Source organism: Hyla sarda, chromosome 9, assembly GCF_029499605.1.
Source record: "Hyla sarda isolate aHylSar1 chromosome 9, aHylSar1.hap1, whole genome shotgun sequence".
In the NCBI taxonomy this organism is placed as follows: Eukaryota; Metazoa; Chordata; class Amphibia; order Anura; family Hylidae; genus Hyla; species Hyla sarda.
Genome location: NC_079197.1, coordinates 170,483,621 through 170,503,333, shown reverse-complemented (window position 1 = coordinate 170,503,333; position 19,713 = coordinate 170,483,621). Strand labels below are relative to the sequence as shown.

At 42.0% G+C, this 19,713-nt stretch overlaps 1 protein-coding gene across 1 annotated transcript in view; it reads left to right on the top strand.

Annotated features, from left to right (window-relative positions):
* LOC130290970 (class I histocompatibility antigen, F10 alpha chain-like) overlaps positions 1–17,944 on the top strand; it is a 93,020-nt gene extending 75,076 nt beyond the window's left edge. The window contains exons 7-8 of the mRNA XM_056539256.1: positions 9,976–10,024; positions 15,394–17,944. Of these exons, the coding sequence (XP_056395231.1) occupies positions 9,976–10,022 (47 nt within the window). The 3' untranslated portion in view covers positions 10,023–10,024; positions 15,394–17,944. The remainder of the gene's footprint in view (positions 1–9,975; positions 10,025–15,393) is intronic.
* The last annotated feature ends 1,769 nt before the right edge of the window (positions 17,945–19,713 follow it).

Here is a 19,713-nt window from a genome sequence, read left to right as displayed (position 1 = left end):
TAGTGTAATCCCTGTATATGAGGAGGATGTGACTGGGATGTATATAGTGTAATCTCTGTATATGAGGAGGATGTGACTGGGATGTATATAGTGTAATCTCTGTATATGAGAGGATGTGACTGGGATGTATATAGTGTAATCTCAGTATATGAGGAGGATGTGACTGGGATGTATATAGTGTAATCTCTGTATATGAGAGGATGTGACTGGATGTATATAGTGTAATCTCTGTATATGAGAGGATGTGACTGGGATGTATATAGTGTAATCTCTGTATATGAGAGGATGTGACTGGGATGTATATAGTGTAATCTCTGTATATGAGGAGGATGTGACTGGGATGTATATAGTGTAATCTCTGTATATGAGAGGATGTGACTGGGATGTATATAGTGTAATCTCTGTATATGAGAGGATGTGACTGGGATGTATATAGTGTAATCTCTGTATATGAGGAGGATGTGACTGGGATGTATATAGTGTAATCTCTGTATATGAGGAGGATGTGACTGGGATGTATATAGTGTAATCTCTGTATATGAGGAGGATGTGACTGGGATGTATATAGTGTAATCTCTGTATATGAGGAGGATGTGACTGGATGTATATAGTGTAATCTCTGTATATGAGGAGGATGTGACTGGGATGTATATAGTGTAATCTCTGTATATGAGGAGGATGTGACTGGGATGTATATAGTGTAATCTCTGTATATGAGAGGAGGATGTGACTGGGATGTATATAGTGTAATCTCTGTATATGAGGAGGATGTGACTGGGATGTATATAGTGTAATCTCTGTATATGAGGATGTGACTGGGATGTATATAGTGTAATCTCTGTATATGAGGAGGATGTGACTGGGATGTATATAGTGTAATCTCTGTATATGAGGAGGATGTGACTGGGATGTATATAGTGTAATCTCTGTATATGAGGAGGATGTGACTGGGATGTATATAGTGTAATCTCTGTATATGAGAGGATGTGACTGGGATGTATATAGTGTAATCTCTGTATATGAGGAGGATGTGACTGGGATGTATATAGTGTAATCTCTGTATATGAGGAGGATGTGACTGGGATGTATATAGTGTAATCTCTGTATATGAGGAGGATGTGACTGGGATGTATATAGTGTAATCTCTGTATATGAGGAGGATGTGACTGGGATGTATATAGTGTAATCTCTGTATATGAGGAGGATGTGACTGGATGTATATAGTGTAATCTCTGTATATGAGGAGGATGTGACTGGGATGTATATAGTGTAATCTCTGTATATGAGGAGGATGTGACTGGGATGTATATAGTGTAATCTCTGTATATGAGGAGGATGTGACTGGGATGTATATAGTGTAATCTCTGTATATGAGGAGGATGTGACTGGGATGTATATAGTGTAATCTCTGTATATGAGGAGGATGTGACTGGGATGTATATAGTGTAATCTCTGTATATGAGGAGGATGTGACTGGGATGTATATAGTGTAATCTCTGTATATGAGGAGGATGTGACTGGGATGTATATAGTGTAATCTCTGTATATGAGGAGGATGTGACTGGGATGTATATAGTGTAATCTCTGTATATGAGGAGGATGTGACTGGGATGTATATAGTGTAATCTCTGTATATGAGGAGGATGTGACTGGGATGTATATAGTGTAATCTCTGTATATGAGAGGATGTGACTGGGATGTATATAGTGTAATCTCTGTATATGAGGAGGATGTGACTGGGATGTATATAGTGTAATCTCTGTATATGAGGAGGATGTGACTGGGATGTATATAGTGTAATCTCTGTATATGAGGAGGATGTGACTGGGATGTATATAGTGTAATCTCTGTATATGAGGAGGATGTGACTGGGATGTATATAGTGTAATCTCTGTATATGAGGAGGATGTGACTGGGATGTATATAGTGTAATCTCTGTATATGAGGAGGATGTGACTGGGATGTATATAGTGTAATCTCTGTATATGAGGAGGATGTGACTGGGATGTATATAGTGTAATCTCTGTATATGAGAGGATGTGACTGGGATGTATATAGTGTAATCTCTGTATATGAGGAGGATGTGACTGGGATGTATATAGTGTAATCTCTGTATATGAGGAGGATGTGACTGGGATGTATATAGTGTAATCTCTGTATATGAGGAGGATGTGACTGGGATGTATATAGTGTAATCTCTGTATATGAGGAGGATGTGACTGGGATGTATATAGTGTAATCTCTGTATATGAGGAGGATGTGACTGGGATGTATATAGTGTAATCTCTGTATATGAGAGGAGGATGTGACTGGGATGTATATAGTGTAATCTCTGTATATGAGGAGGATGTGACTGGGATGTATATAGTGTAATCTCTGTATATGAGGAGGATGTGACTGGGATGTATATAGTGTAATCTCTGTATATGAGAGGATGTGACTGGGATGTATATAGTGTAATCTCTGTATATGAGGAGGATGTGACTGGGATGTATATAGTGTAATCTCTGTATATGAGGAGGATGTGACTGGGATGTATATAGTGTAATCTCTGTATATGAGGAGGATGTGACTGGGATGTATATAGTGTAATCTCTGTATATGAGGAGGATGTGACTGGGATGTATATAGTGTAATCTCTGTATATGAGGAGGATGTGACTGGGATGTATATAGTGTAATCTCTGTATATGAGGAGGATGTGACTGGGATGTATATAGTGTAATCTCTGTATATGAGGAGGATGTGACTGGGATGTATATAGTGTAATCTCTGTATATGAGAGGATGTGACTGGGATGTATATAGTGTAATCTCTGTATATGAGAGGATGTGACTGGGATGTATATAGTGTAATCTCTGTATATGAGGAGGATGTGACTGGGATGTATATAGTGTAATCTCTGTATATGAGGAGGATGTGACTGGGATGTATATAGTGTAATCTCTGTATATGAGAGGATGTGACTGGGATGTATATAGTGTAATCTCTGTATATGAGGAGGATGTGACTGGGATGTATATAGTGTAATCTCTGTATATGAGGAGGATGTGACTGGGATGTATATAGTGTAATCTCTGTATATGAGGAGGATGTGACTGGGATGTATATAGTGTAATCTCTGTATATGAGAGGATGTGACTGGGATGTATATAGTGTAATCTCTGTATATGAGAGGAGGATGTGACTGGGATGTATATAGTGTAATCTCTGTATATGAGGAGGATGTGACTGGGATGTATATAGTGTAATCTCTGTATATGAGGAGGATGTGACTGGGATGTATATAGTGTAATCTCTGTATATGAGAGAGGATGTGACTGGGATGTATATAAGTGTAATCTCTGTATATGAGAGGATGTGACTGGGATGTATATAGTGTAATCTCTGTATATGAGGAGGATGTGACTGGGATGTATATAGTGTAATCTCTGTATATGAGGAGGATGTGACTGGGATGTATATAGTGTAATCTCTGTATATGAGGAGGATGTGACTGGGATGTATATAGTGTAATCTCTGTATATGAGGAGGATGTGACTGGGAGGTATATAGTTTAATCTCTGTATATGAGAGGATGTATATAGTGTAATCTCTCTATATGAGGAGGATGTGACTGGGATGTATATAGTGTAATCTCTGTATATGAGGAGGATGTGACTGGGATGTATATAGTGTAATCTCTGTATATGAGAGGATGTGACTGGGATGTATATAGTGTAATCTCTGTATATGAGAGGATGTGACTGGGATGTATATAGTGTAATCTCTGTATATATGAGGAGGATGTGACTGGGATGTATATAGTGTAATCTCTGTATATGAGGAGGATGTGACTGGGATGTATATAGTGTAATCTCTGTATATGAGGAGGATGTGACTAGGATGTATATAGTGTAATCTCTGTATATGAGAGGATGTGACTGGGATGTATATAGTGTAATCTCTGTATATGAGGGAGGATGTGACTGGGATGTATATAGTGTAATCTCTGTATATGAGAGGATGTGACTGGGATGTATATAGTGTAATCTCTGTATATGAGGGAGGATGTGACTGGGATGTATATAGTGTAATCTCTGTATATGAGGAGGATGTGACTGGGATGTATATAGTGTAATCTCTGTATATGAGGAGGATGTGACTGGGATGTATATAGTGTAATCTCTGTATATGAGGAGGATGTGACTGGGATGTATATAGTGTAATCTCTGTATATGAGAGGATGTGACTGGGATGTATATAGTGTAATCTCTGTATATGAGGAGGATGTGACTGGGATGTATATAGTGTAATCTCTGTATATGAGGAGGATGTGACTGGGATGTATATAGTGTAATCTCTGTATATGAGAAGGATGTGACTGAGATGTATATAGTGTAATCTCTGTATATGAGAGGATGTGACTGGGATGTATATAGTGTAATCTCTGTATATGAGAGGAGGATGTGACTGGGATGTATATAGTGTAATCTCTGTATATGAGGGAGGATGTGACTGGGATGTATATAGTGTAATCTCTGTATATGAGAGGAGTGTGACTGGGATGTATATAGTGTAATCTCTGTATATGAGAGGAGGATGTGACTGGGATGTATATAGTGTAATCTCTGTATATGAGAGGATGTGACTGGGATGTATATAGTGTAATCTCTGTATATGAGGAGGATGTGACTGGGATGTATATAGTGTAATCTCTGTATATGAGAGGATGTGACTGGGATGTATATAGTGTAATCTCTGTATATGAGGAGGATGTGAATGGGATGTATATAGTGTAATCTCTGTATATAGAGGAGGATGTGACTGGGATGTATATAGTGTAATCTCTGTATATGAGAGGATGTGACTGGGATGTATATAGTGTAATCTCTGTATATGAGGAGGATGTGACTGGGATGTATATAGTGTAATCTCTGTATATGAGAGAGGATGTGACTGGGATGTATATAGTGTAATCTCTGTATATGAGGAGGATGTGGCTGGGATGTATATAGTGTAATCTCTGTATATGAGGAGTATGTGACTGGGATGTATATAGTGTAATCTCTGTATATGAGAGGATGTGACTGGGATGTATATAGTGTAATCTCTGTATATGAGAGGATGTGACTGGGATGTATATAGTGTAATCTCTGTATATGAGGAGAGGATGTGACTGGGATGTATATAGTGTAATCTCTGTATACGAGAGGATGTGACTGGGATGTATATAGTGTAATCTCTGTATATGAGGAGAGGATGTGACTGGGATGTATATAGTGTAACTCTGTATATGAGAGGAGATGTGACTGGGATGTATATAGTGTAATCTCTGTATATGAGGGAGGATGTGACTGGGATGTATATAGTGTAATCTCTGTATATAGAGAGGATGTGACTGGGATGTATATAGTGTAATCTCTGTATATGAGAGGATGTGACTGGGATGTATATAGTGTAATCTCTGTATATAAGAGGATGTGACTGGGATGTATATAGTGTAATCTCTGTATATGAGGAGGATGTGACTGGGATGTATATAGTGTAATCTCTGTATACGAGAGGATGTGACTGGGATGTATATAGTGTAATCTCTGTATATGAGAGGATGTGACTGGGATGTTTATAGTGTAATCTCTGTATACGAGAGGATGTGACTGGGATGTATATAGTGTAATCTCTGTATATGAGGAGGATGTGACTGGGATGTATATAGTGTAATCTCTGTATATGAGAGGATGTGACTGGGATGTATATAGTGTAATCTCTGTATATGAGGAGAGGATGTGACTGGGATGTATATAGTGTAATCTCTGTATATGAGAGGAGGATGTGACTGGGATGTATATAGTGTAATCTCTGTATATGAGGAGAGGATGTGACTGGGATGTATATAGTGTAATCTCTGTATATGAGAGGATGTGACTGGGATGTATATAGTGTAATCTCTGTATGTGAGAGGATGTGACTGGGATGTATATAGTGTAATCTCTGTATATGAGGAGGATGTGACTGGGATGTATATAGTGTAATCTCTGTATATGAGGAGAGGATGTGACTGGGATGTATATAGTGTAATCTCTGTATATGAGAGGAGGATGTGACTGGGATGTATATAGTGTAATCTCTGTATATGAGGAGAGGATGTGACTGGGATGTATATAGTGTAATCTCTGTATATGAGAGGATGTGACTGGGATGTATATAGTGTAATCTCTGTATGTGAGAGGATGTGACTGGGATGTATATAGTGTAATCTCTGTATATGAGAGGAGGATGTGACTGGGATGTATATAGTGTAATCTCTGTATATGAGGAGAGGATGTGACTGGGATGTATATAGTGTAATCTCAGTATATGAGAGGAGGATGTGACTGGGATGTATATAGTGTAATCTCTGTAAATGAGGAGGATGTGACTGGGATGTATATAGTGTAATCTCTGTATATGAGAGGAGGATGTGACTGGGATGTATATAGTGTAATCTCTGTAAATGAGGAGGATGTGACTGGGATGTATATAGTGTAATCTCTGTATATATGAGGAGGATGTGACTGGGATGTATATAATGTAATCTCTGTATATGAGGAGAGGATGTGACTGGGATGTATATAGTGTAATCTCTGTATATGAGGAGGATATGACTGGGATGTATATAGTGTAATCTCTGTATATGAGGGGAGGATGTGACTGGGATGTATATAGTGTAATCTCTGTATATGAGAGGATGTGACTGGGATGTTTATAGTGTAATCTCTGTATATGAGAGGATGTGACTGGGATGTATATAGTGTAATCTCTGTATATGAGGAGGATATGACTGGGATGTATATAGTTTAATTTCTGTATATGAGGAGGATATGACTGGGATGTATATAGTGTAATCTCTGTATATGAGGAGGATGTGACTGGGATGTATATAGTGTAATCTCTGTATATGAGGGGAGGATGTGACTGGGATGTATATAGTGTAATCTCTGTATATGAGAGGATGTGACTGGGATGTATATAGTGTAATCTCTGTATATGAGAGGATGTGACTGGGATGTATATAGTGTAATCTCTGTATATGAGGAGGATGTGACTGGGATGTATATAATGTAATCTCTGTATATGAGGAGGATGTGACTGGGAGGTATATAGTGTAATCTCTGTATATGAGGGGAGGGTGTGACTGGGATGTATATAGTGTAATCTCTGTATATGAGGAGGATATGACTATGATGTATATAGTGTAATCTCTGTATATGAGGGGAGGATGTGACTGGGATGTATATAGTGTAATCTCTGTATATGAGAGGATTTGACTGGGATGTATATAGTGTAATCTCTGTATATGAGAGGATGTGACTGGGATGTATATAGTGTAATCTCTGTATATGAGGAGGATGTGACTGGGATGTATATAATGTAATCTCTGTATATGAGGAGGATGTGACTGGGATGTATATAGTGTAATCTCTGTATATGAGAGGAGGATGTGACTGGGATGTATATAGTGTAATCTCTGTATATGAGGAGGATGTGACTGGGATGTATATAGTGTAATCTCTGTATATGAGGGGAGGGTGTGACTGGGATGTATATAGTGTAATCTCTGTATATGAGGAGGATATGACTGGGATGTATATAGTGTAATCTCTGTATATGAGGGGAGGATGTGACTGGGATGTATATAGTGTAATCTCTGTATATGAGAGGATTTGACTGGATGTATATAGTGTAATCTCTGTATATGAGAGATGTGACTGGGATGTATATAGTGTAATCTCTGTATATGAGGAGGATGTGACTGGGATGTATATAATGTAATCTCTGTATATGAGGAGGATGTGACTGGGATGTATATAGTGTAATCTCTGTATATGAGAGGATGTGACTGGGATGTATATAGTGTAATCTCTGTATATGAGGAGAGGATGTGACTGGGATGTATATAGTGTAATCCCTGTATATGAGGAGGATGTGACTGGGATGTATATAGTGTAATCTCTGTATATGAGAGGATGTGACTGGGATGTATATAGTGTAATCTCTGTATATGAGAGGATGTGACTGGGATGTATATAGTGTAATCTCTGTATATGAGGACGATTTGACTGGGATGTATATAGTGTAATCCCTGTATATGAGGAGAGAATGTGACTGGGATGTATATAGTGTAATCCCTGTATATGAGGAGAGAATGTGACTGGGATGTATATAGTGTAATCCCTGTATATGAGGAGGATGTGACTGGGATGTATATAGTGTAATCTCTGTATATGAGAGGAGGATGTGACTGGGATGTATATAGTGTAATCCCTGTATATGAGGAGGATGTGACTGGGATGTATATAGTGTAATCTCTGTATATGAGGAGGATGTGACTGGGATGTATATAGTGTAATCTCTGTATATGAGGAGGATGTGACTGGGATGTATATAGTGTAATCTCTGTATATGAGAGGATGTGACTGGGATGTATATAGTGTAATCTCTGTATATGAGAGGATGTGACTGGGATGTATATAGTGTAATCTCTGTATATGAGAGGAGGATGTGACTGGGATGTATATAGTGTAATCTCTGTATATGAGAGGATGTGACTGGGATGTATATAGTGTAATCTCTGTATATGAGGGGAGGATGTGACTGGGATGTATATAGTGTAATCTCTGTATATGAGGAGGATGTGACTGGGATGTATATAGTGTAATCTCTGTATATGAGGGGAGGATGTGACTGGGATGTATATAGTGTAATCTCTGTATATGAGGAGGATGTGACTGGGATGTATATAGTGTAATCTCTGTATATGAGGAGGATGTGACTGGGATGTATATAGTGTAATCTCTGTATATGAGGGGAGGATGTGACTGGGATGTATATAGTGTAATCTCTGTATATGAGAGGATGTGACTGGGATGTATATAGTGTAATCTCTGTATATGAGGAGGATGTGACTGGGATGTATATAGTGTAATCTCTGTATATGAGGAGGATGTGACTGGGATGTATATAGTGTAATCTCTGTATATGAGAGGATGTGACTGGGATGTATATAGTGTAATCTCTGTATATGAGAGGATGTGACTGGGATGTATATAGTGTAATCTCTGTATATGAGGAGGATGTGACTGGGATGTATATAGTGTAATCTCTGTATATGAGGAGGATGTGACTGGGATGTATATAGTGTAATCTCTGTATATGAGAGGATGTGACTGGGATGTATATAGTGTAATCTCTGTATATGAGGAGGATGTGACTGGGATGTATATAGTGTAATCTCTGTATATGAGGAGGATGTGACTGGGAGGTATATAGTGTAATCTCTGTATATGATAGGATGTATATAGTGTAATCTCTGTATATGATAGGATGTATATAGTGTAATCTCTGTTCTCTATTAGATGTCACTATCTTTAAATGAAATCGTAGAATTTTCCATAGGGTGAAGGGTCTCACAAGCCTTTTAATATAAAAGTGACATATTTAGTGGTAAAGCTGTGATCTGCCGTATATTTCCCCTTTACAGGGGGGTAACACTTGGATGGTTTGAGTCCTCCAGAGATTCTGTTATACAGGGGCTCTCCATTATCACTGATTGTTGGGGGGGGGCTGAGAAGTGGACCCTCTCTGTGAATTCCATATCCCTTAATAAAACATGTGGTAGAGCAGCACTAAGAGCAGATGGTTATTCCCATCTCATCAGTTTACCTTCCTGGTCACCTCCGATATGTTTATGGCCACCAGAGATGGTCAGGAAACCTGGAAACAGCTGAAGCGGGGAATTAACGCAATTTGTGTAAGTCCTGGACACTTTAATATGAGTTGCGCAAACGGCAGAGCCCCGTGAGCTGCTTTATTTACATAACTCTGGAATTTAAATGATAAATTCAAACACAAAGAATTTGCAAAGTTACTCAACTTTATATTTACATTTCACCTGTGACATTTTATGAAAAAAAAAAAAAAAAAAAGTTGAATTGGGCTTTTTCTATTTTCACAGCTTCAGAGACATCATCTGACCAGTCCATTAATGCCGCCAAAGCCTAATGGTGAGTGGTAATGTCTTATATAAATGCTGCCGCCATGTAATGTTTGTGAAAATTTTTATAAATTTTTTTATTTTTTATTGTATTAATTGTACATGGACTGTGTAGAGTCTGGGGAGCGGCCATCTTTCTTTACCTCTCTATGTACCAGACCCCAACCTTAAGACTGAATAAAAATTACGAATGCAACTGACACAGAGAAAAACTTTAAGGGTCCGTTCACATTGTCAGATTTATTTGTGAGATAACAGCGTGTTGTCCACTGCGAGTTTTAATGGGAGCCGATTTTCCACAGCCGAATTTTCACAGTGAAAAATCCACAGCTTTAATAGGATCCGCTGATGATTTTCCCCTTGGAAAGCCTGTCCCAGTTCAAACTCAAAGCAGGAAACACACTTCTATCTGCCAATTTAATCCGCCCGTGTGAACAGACTCTTAATGGAAAGATTTGCACCTTTTTCTGTGTTTTGATCCCGCTCCTGGTTTTGCCTAATATTGACCAATATACTATGTGTGAACCCAACAGCAGAAGATAATGGGCTCTTATGTACAGTATGTGCAGGAAACAACATTCTGGCTAGGATACCACTGAGGTTTTTGCATTGCATTTTTTTAGGCTTAAAAACGCCAGGAAAACTGCCACTGGTTTTCCCTGCGTTTTGGCGTTTTTCTGATGTTTTTACCTTTTGTGTGGAATTTGCCTTTTTTGGCCCCTTTGGTGTTTTATTTTTTTAATTTGTTGGGTACCAAAAAAAAAAAAAAAAAAAGGATGCAGTAGGGGTAGAAAAAAAATGTATTCAACAAAATTATTAGTTTTTTATAACAAAATTTTAATTAATTTTTAATAAAGTGTGTGTCAGGATCCGGACTGGTATGCGGAGAGGACACTGGTGGTGGATCCTCTGTGTCAGTGAGGTGATGACGTGGGCCGTACCAGGGGAACGGAGTCTAAGGGGTTACTGGTTTTCACCAGAGCCCGCCGCAAAGCGGGATGGACTTGCAGCGGCAGGTAACCCCCAGGTCGTTCCACCCGATAGCGACTCAACCTCACTGACTGCTGAGACAGGCGCGGTACACAAGGACTAGACAGAGGCGAGGTCAGACGTAGCAGAAGGTCAGGGCAGGCAGCGAGGTTCGTAGTCAGGGGCAACAGCAGAAGGTCTGGGTACACAGGCTTGGGAACACACTATAACGCTTTCACAGGGCACAAGGCAACAAGATCCGTCAGGGAACGGAAGGGGAAGCAGACTTTAATGCACATGGAGCAGATGGAAGCTAATTAGAGTGATTGGGCCAGGCACCAATTAGCGGTGCGCTGGCCCTTTAAATCTGAGAGCCACGGCGCACGCGCGCCCTAGAGAGTGGGGCCGCGCGCATCGGGACCCAGCAGGAGATCAGGACAGGCGAGTGGGACGGGATGCAATCCGCGGACGGGCAGGTCCCGCTAGGCAGATCGCATCCCCGCTGGGCACAACAGAGCAGCGCAGGGCAGAAGACGCCGCAAGCGCTCTGGAGGAGGAGGGGGACCCGGAGCGCTCGGTGTAACAGTGTGTGTGTGTGTGTGTGTGTATGTGTGTTTTTCACTTTCTCTATTTTTTTTACAATTTTTAGGTAGTACTACTACTCCCAGCATGAAACAAACTGTTCCATGATTGGAGTAGTAGTACCTGTACTAATAGAAAGATCGCCCCTGGTGTCACTCCTGACACCCGATGCTATCATCCTATCTATTGCAGAGATGCAGAGCGGCTCTATACAGCGCTCACATCGCTGCTCTGTACTCTGGCTGGCCAGTGATGTGAATAGAAATTCACATCACTCATTCATATTTTCCGTTGGATGGTTGCAGCCAATCCCCGCTCTCAGAGGGAAATATGAATCAGCGATGTTCTATTCATATCACTGGCCAGAGTACAGAGCAGGGAACGGAGCGCTGTATAGTGCTGCTCCGCATCTCTGTAATAGATAGGACAATCGCATCGGGTGTCAGGAGTGACACCCGCTGTGATCTGTCCTTAACTGCAGGTACTACTACTCCCAACATGGAGCACACTCTGCTCCATGCTAAGAGCTGTAGTACCTGCATTAATAGATCTCAGCGAGTGTAACTTCTGACACCTGTTGTGATCTGTCTATTAATGCAGGTACTACAGCTCCCAGCATGGAGCAGAGTGTGCTCCATGTTGGGAGTAGTAGTACCTTAAGTTAAGGAAAGATCACAGCAGATGTCACTACTGACACCCGCTGTGATCCTCCAGTATAATGTATAGATGCGGCCGGCGCTCTTCCATGGTCTCCTGCACTGACGTATATACCGTATTTTTCGCCGTATAAGACGCACTTTTTCTTCCCCAAAACTGGGGGGAAAAAGTCGGTGCGTCTTATACGGCGAATACACCCCTATCGACGAATATACCCATCAACGGCCGGGACCCGTGGCTAATACAGGACATCACCGATCGCGGTGATGCCTTGTATTAACCCTTCAGACGCGGCAATCAAAGCTGACCGCCGCATCTAGAGGGAAAGTGACGCTATCCCGGCTGTTCAGTCGGGCGGTTCGGGACCGCCGCGATTTCACCGCGGCGGTCCCGAACAGCCCGACTGAATAGCCGGGTTAGTGCTTACAGGACATCGGGAGGGACCTTACCTGCCTCCTCGGTGTCTTCTCCGTTCAGGGATCCCCTGTATGGCCGGCGCTCTCCTTCCTCGTCATCACGCGTACGTGCGTCGGTGTGCGTAACGACATGATGGCGGCGACGGAGGGCGAGGATATCCGGCCGGCAGCAGAGACGTTCCGGAGCGACAGGGACATGGCGACAGCGATGGAGCGACATCCAGGGCAGCGGTGACCGGTCCGGAGCGGCGGGGACACGTGAGTATTACCTCCTATGCAGTGGTCTTCAATCTGCGGACCTCCAGATGTGGCAAAACTACAACTCCTAGCATGCCCGGACAGCCAACAAGCCACTATTGGGTTCAAAATCTTAATTTTTTTTAGATTTTGCACCTATAAATTGGGTGCGTCTTATAGGGCGAAAAATACGGTATACACCTATTCATATTTCCCACAGAGAGTTGTGATTGGCTGGAACCATCTGGCCAATCACAACTCTCTGTGGGAAATATGAATAGGTGTATATATACGGCAGTGCAGGGAACCATAGAAGAGTGGCTGGCCGCATCTATACATTATACAGGAGGATCACAACGACCCAGGGCGATCTGTCAATTAGTACAGGTACTACTACTCCCATCATGGAGTAGTAGTACTACCTTAAAAAAATGTTTAAGAAAAAAAGTGAAAAAAACACATACACACTGCATTTTTATTGGCTACATTTTTTGTGCCCTGCCCACACACATAAATTGATCCCTGTTTAAAAATTTATAAAAAATTTGTTAAATACAATTTTTTCCATCACTACTGTATCTTTTTTAACCCCTTAACGACCATGGACGTGTGTACACGTCCAAAGGCCGTTACCGAGGTATGACTCGGGCTCCCGACTTGAGCCCGCGTCATACCGGCCGGCCCCCAGCTGATTCTTGTAGCTGGGGGCCGGCGTTAATAGCCAACATGCGTCGATCACCGCGGGCGGCTAGTAACCCTTTAGATCGCCGCTGTCAAAGCTAACAGCGGCGTCTAAAGGTGCCTGTATCCAGTCCCTGGTGGTCCAGTGGGGTGGATCACTCCCCCGCAGCGCGATCGCGGGGGACCGATCCACTACTGAGGTAGCCTGAGGGCTTACCTCTCCTCCTGTGTCGGCTCCGGCTCTATGAATGATACAGCCTGGCAGGACCAGGCTTTATCAATCGAGCGCAGAGCACACAGGTGAATGGGATTGTATGCAATCCCATTCATCTGTATGAGGAATCAAATGATTCCTCCTAAAAGTCCCCTAAGGGGACTAAAAGTGTAAAAGAATAAAAGGTGTAAAAAAAAGTTTAACACACACACATTAACCCCTTCTTTATTAAAAGTTTAAATTACCCTCCGAACTATAAAAATATATCATTATTTTAACCGCACGGTCAATGGCGTACGCGCAGAAAAATTCCAAAGTCCAAAATAGCGTATTTTTGGTCACTTTTTATATCATGAAAAAGTGAATAAAAAGCGATCAAAAAGTCCGATTAATACAAAAATGGTACCGCTAAAAACTTCAGATCACGTCGCAAAATGTGGAAAAATATGTGGAAAAATAAAAAAGTTATAGGGGTCAGAAAATGACAATTTTAAACGTATACATTTTCCTGCATGTAGTTATGATTTTTTTCAGAAGTACAACAAAATCAAACCTATATAAGTAAGGTACAGAATAAAGAGAAGGTGTCATTTTTACCGAAAAATTTACTGCGTAGAAACGGAAGCCCCCAAAAGTTACAAAATGGCATTTTTTCTTCAATTTTGTCGCACAATGATTTTTTTTTTCGTTTTGCCGTAGATTTTTGGCTAAAATGACTGATCTCACTGCAAAGTAGAATTGGTGGCGCAAAAAATAAGCCCTCATATGGATTTTTAGGTGCAAAATTGAAAGAGTTATGATTTTTAAAAGGTGAGGAGGAAAAAATGAAAGTGCAAAAACGGAAAAACCCATGGTCCTTAAGGGGGTTAATATATTTTTTTTAATGGTACCCTATGAAATTTTATTAACTTTTATTAACTTTTTTGAATTGCTAAAGTACAAAAAAAGAATAAAAACCGCCGGCAAAAACACCAAAGTTAGAACCAACATTTTTCTTGGCGTTTTTGCTCTCCCATAGACTTCTATGAGTGGAAAACGCCACAATTTCTGTGCAAAAAACATTAGTCCATGATTTGTAGGGCGTTTTTGAAAACCTGCCTCAAAGCCCAAAATAGCTGAAAACGCCTAAAGGATTAAAAAAAAACGCCAAACTAAAAAACGCCAGGGGGATCTGGCATTTAGTAGTTTACTATTGACTTGCAGCTAACATCTGGACACTGCGGTTTTTCGCAGAAATAATGCTGTGTGGCAAAATGGGCGTTTTATAACAACGTTTTTGCTTGAAAATCCTCAGTGGAATTCTAGCCTCTTACTGAATTATAGGAGTTCAGCTGTTGGAGCTTTGTCTGTCTATAAGCTCGGTGACTATTTCTAGTGAGAACCAACATAGGGCTATGACATAACTTAGGATGAGGCAAAAGAAGTAAAGCAACATATCTAATGTTATGTAAATTATGTCCACAAATACACTGTGCTCTGAGGTGGACATGCCCTTTAAACAATATGTTGTAATAATGTAATAAAACATTTATCGACAAATACTCAGATTATTGTAAGTTTCCTCAGATATAGAAGGTTATTGAGAATATTTCTAATGTGAACTTTTTGTTCTTTTCCTTACAGAACCGAAGAGAATATCTTCTAGACTACACAGTCTCACCTTTCTATCTGTCATTATTTCAGAACCCGCCATATACAATAATATAATTTCTGCTCAGACAATTTCATCCACAGAAACATCTCACAAAGCAGAGGAGAGTTCACTTACCTAAATATTGCCACATATAGAGGCCACTATACTATTGAGATTTGTACTGTCCACAGTGATAGTGCAGATCATGTGTGACATATTATTGAGTGATAAGACAACCTGTATCCATGTGCCCTACTAGGGTGTATTAATGTCTAAGAAGGAGACCCCTTATATGAGAACCCCCTATATGAACCATAGAGTAGAGCTGTTACAGCTGTAATGGCTGATTGCCAGTGGTCAAAGTAAAATATTTAGCATTTTGATTAATTTGTTATATGGCGGGTTTTCTTCATAATCATATTGTCTCACATACTATTGATTTCCATTTGCTTAATAATTACAATAAGGTTTTGGGGTTTACGGGAATCAGTCATTAGTTTTAGGCAATGTTCACATGGCCAAAAATGGGCAGAATGTCTGCCCGGAAAACATGGGTGGACATTCCGCACATTTGAATGTTCCAGTGGGTGCTAGGACCACTCGGAAATGCACCGTCTCATAGACAGCAATACATTTCTAAGCAAAATCTGCAGATAGAATAGACTTGTCTATTCTGTTTGCGGACGCCAGAATCGTGAGTTTGCTCTGTGCGCAGTGCAGCAGAATTCCATTAAGATCAATGGGACTCTGCTGCAGAATATCCCTGCCGAATTCCACTCCAAAATTCTGCATTGTGAACATATTGTAATGCTGCCCAAACCGCAGGCAGCACAAATCTGGTTCAGACATCGCCAGTCCGGGACACTATGAATTACTCAGATACACTCGGGCATTTCAGAGTTATAGTTTACAAATTACACCAGGACCAGGGTAACTTGTCCTTAGGGGAGGGGGTCCGAGCAGCTGCTCCCCGCCTGACGGGCTTGAGTGATGCATCTCTCCTATAGAGAGATGTAGCCACTCATTTCTAAACTATGATTCTCTTAAACGCCCAAGTATATAAGGGTAGTTCATAGTGTACTGGACTGGTGATGTCTGCACTAGATTTATGCTGCCTGTGGTTTGTGCAGCATAAAACTGATGACAGGTTCCTTTTAAGCCTCTACATTTGCAATATCTTACATAGTTATTCACAATAAATTTGCATTATATTTAGGACAGGATCAGTTTATCAGTTACATTATATTGCTTTGATTTATACTTCACATTTACTGTCGCTTCATATTTTCAGATTTGGGTTTTAACTTAGCAGTTTTTTAAGTTTTGTTGTAATTTTATGGATTCTTTTTTGCATTTCCATGATCAGTATAGGAGACCTCACACCACACAGTAAAGAGTTATATGTAATGTAAAGCACCATTATCCGTTCTTACACATCACACAGGTAAATAAACGTCTGGTATAAATAGACTTTTTATAGAATTGTTCTTTATCCCTCCGCTCATGAAGCTGTGGAGATCCCATACAAGATCCAGGTCACCATCGTCGCTCTGCACTGATCTGTCAATTTACATTTACTAAAGAAAACGTTTCTTGGTTCAGTGTCATCTAGTTGAGAAAAGTTTTGTTACTCTCAGTAAGAAAAACAAAATCCCAGTATTGCTATAAATAAATCACAATATTTCCAAACACCTCATGTCTCTTTATCAGACATGTGGATCAGAGGGATAATGTAATGTAAATAAGAGATCAGGAGCCTCATAGTTCAGTAGATGATGACAACAAATATATTAAGATTTTAAAGAATTATGTTTGTATAGAAAGATGCCCCCTGGTTAGTTGAACACGGTCATATAGCGGTATTGTGTATTTACCATGAAGGAAGAGGCTCAGGTTGTGCAGGATGTGAAGAGTTTGATTATATAAAGTCCTGGTCAAGAGGGGACGGAAACTGCAAATAGGAACATAAATGGCGTCCACACAAATAGTCCCTGGGGATAACTATTATTACTTGTCTACAGTAACCAAGACTAAGATATTAGTAAGACGAGGCCTGAGCTGTGACAGATTTACACTGAGAAGTTTGGCGCAGGATGTAATGGGCCATTTTATAGCCAAAACCGGTTTTGGACCTTAAGGCAACTTAACTGCAACCAAACATATTATGACACCGTCCACCCATGAAGTCACCATAAGGGAAGATTATATTACACCACTAAATAGTTATCTAGTCATGAGGCAAAAAAATTTAGATCGCGAAGTTTGTTGGGTTTTTTTGCACAGAAAATAATATTAATAGATAAAATAAGATCAGAATGTAAGGCAGTGATTTCCAACCAGGGTGTCTCTGGCTGCTGAAAAACTACAACTCCCGGACAGGCTGTCTGGTCATTCCAGGAGTTGTAGTTTTGCAACATCTGGAGGCACCCTGGTTGGGAAACACTGGTGTAGGGGTTCTACTGTGTGGGCTTGAAATACATAGAATTGATTGCGAATAGATCATTTATGATTAAATTTATCAATAAAGTACATTTAAACCAATGTCCCAATTGTCTTTTTGCATTACTTTTTCTGTTTTGTGTTCCTGATTCTATTAACTACCGTATTTATCGGGGTATACCACGCACCGGCCTATAACACGCACCCTCATTTTACCAAGGATATTTGGGTAAAAAAAGTTTTTAACCCAAATATCCATGGTAAAATGAGGGTGCGTGTGTGCGCGGGTATACCCCAATATACCCCCAGGAAAGGCAGAGGGAGAGAGGCCGTCGCTGCCCGCTTCTCTCCCCCTGCCTTTCCTGGGGTCTAAAGCGCTGCTGTCGGCCCTTTTCACCCCCTGGTTATCGGCGCCGCTGCCCGTTCTGTCCCCCTGACTATAGGTGCCGGCGCCGATAGCCAGGGGGAGAGAAGCGGCGCCGACAGCCAGGGGGAGAGATTGCCTCCGTCGTGCGTCCCCAGCGTCGTTGCTATGCACGGCGCGGCGCACTGACGTCATGCGCCGCGCCGTTCAGCGCATAGCAACGACGCCGGGGACGCACGCCGGAGGCCTGCAGCAGCGCGGACCCGACTCAGGTAATTATGCCACCGGGGATGGGGGGAGGCAACGGGGCAGCGGCGCCGGCAATGGGTGCCGCTGCCCCTTCTCTCCCCCTGGCTGTCGGCGCCGCTTCTCTCCCCCTGGCTATCGGCGCCGGCACCGATAGTCAGGGGGACAGAACGGGCAGCGGCGCCGATAACCAGGGGGTGAGAAGGGCCGACAGCAGCGCTCTAGACCCCAGGAAAGGCAGGGGGAGAGAAGCGGGCAGCGACGGCCTCTCTCCCCCTGCCTTTCCTGGGGGTGTATCGGCGTATAACACGCACACAGACTTTAGGCTAAAAATTTTAGCCTAAAAAGTGCGTGTTATACGCCGATAAATACGGTAAATATTTTCCACAAGTTCATTTACAGGAAGCAGAAATTGCAATTTGTTAGAGTTTCTCCAGTTGACAACTTTGTCTCCCACAGGAAGGTTAAAAGTGACAGTGAGGGAGAAGATGATCTAGTTGTATAGGCCGCTGTCAGGATCCAGATAGGTATGCAGCGAGGACACTGGTGGTGGATCCTCTGTGTCAGTGGGGTGATGATGTGGGCCGTACCAGGGGAACGGAGTCTAAGGGGTTACTGGTTTTCACCAGAGCCCGCCGCAAAGCGGGATGGACATGCAGCGGCAGGTAACCCCCAGGTTGTTCCACCCGATAGCGACTCAACCCCAGCTGACGGCTGAGACAGGCGCGGTACAAGGGACAAGGCAAGAGCAAGGTCGGACGTAGCAGAAGGTCAGGGCAGGCAGCAAGGATCGTAGTCAGGGGCAACAGCAGAGGGTCTGGAACACTGGCTTGGAACATACACAAAACGCTTTCACTGGCACTAGGCAACAAGATCCGGCGATGACAGGAAGGGGAAGTGGGTTTTTATAAGGAGGGCACAGGTGCAGGTACTGATTGGGCCAGACACCAATCAATGGCGCACTGGCCCTTTAAATCTCAGAGAGCCGGCACGCGCGCCCTAGGGAGTGGGGCCGCGCGCGCCGGGACTGAGCAGACGGAGGACGGGGCAGGTGAGGAGATTGGGATGCGAGCCGCGGGTGGGCGCGTCCTGCTACGCGGGTCGCATCCCCGCCGGTGACACTAGTGCAGCGCTCCCGGTCAGCAGGTCTGACCGGGGCGCTGCATGGAGGTGAATGCCGCGAGCGCTCCGGGGAGGAGCAGGGACCCGGAGAGCTCGGCGTAACAGTACCCCCCCCCCCCTTTGGTCTCCCCCTCTTTTT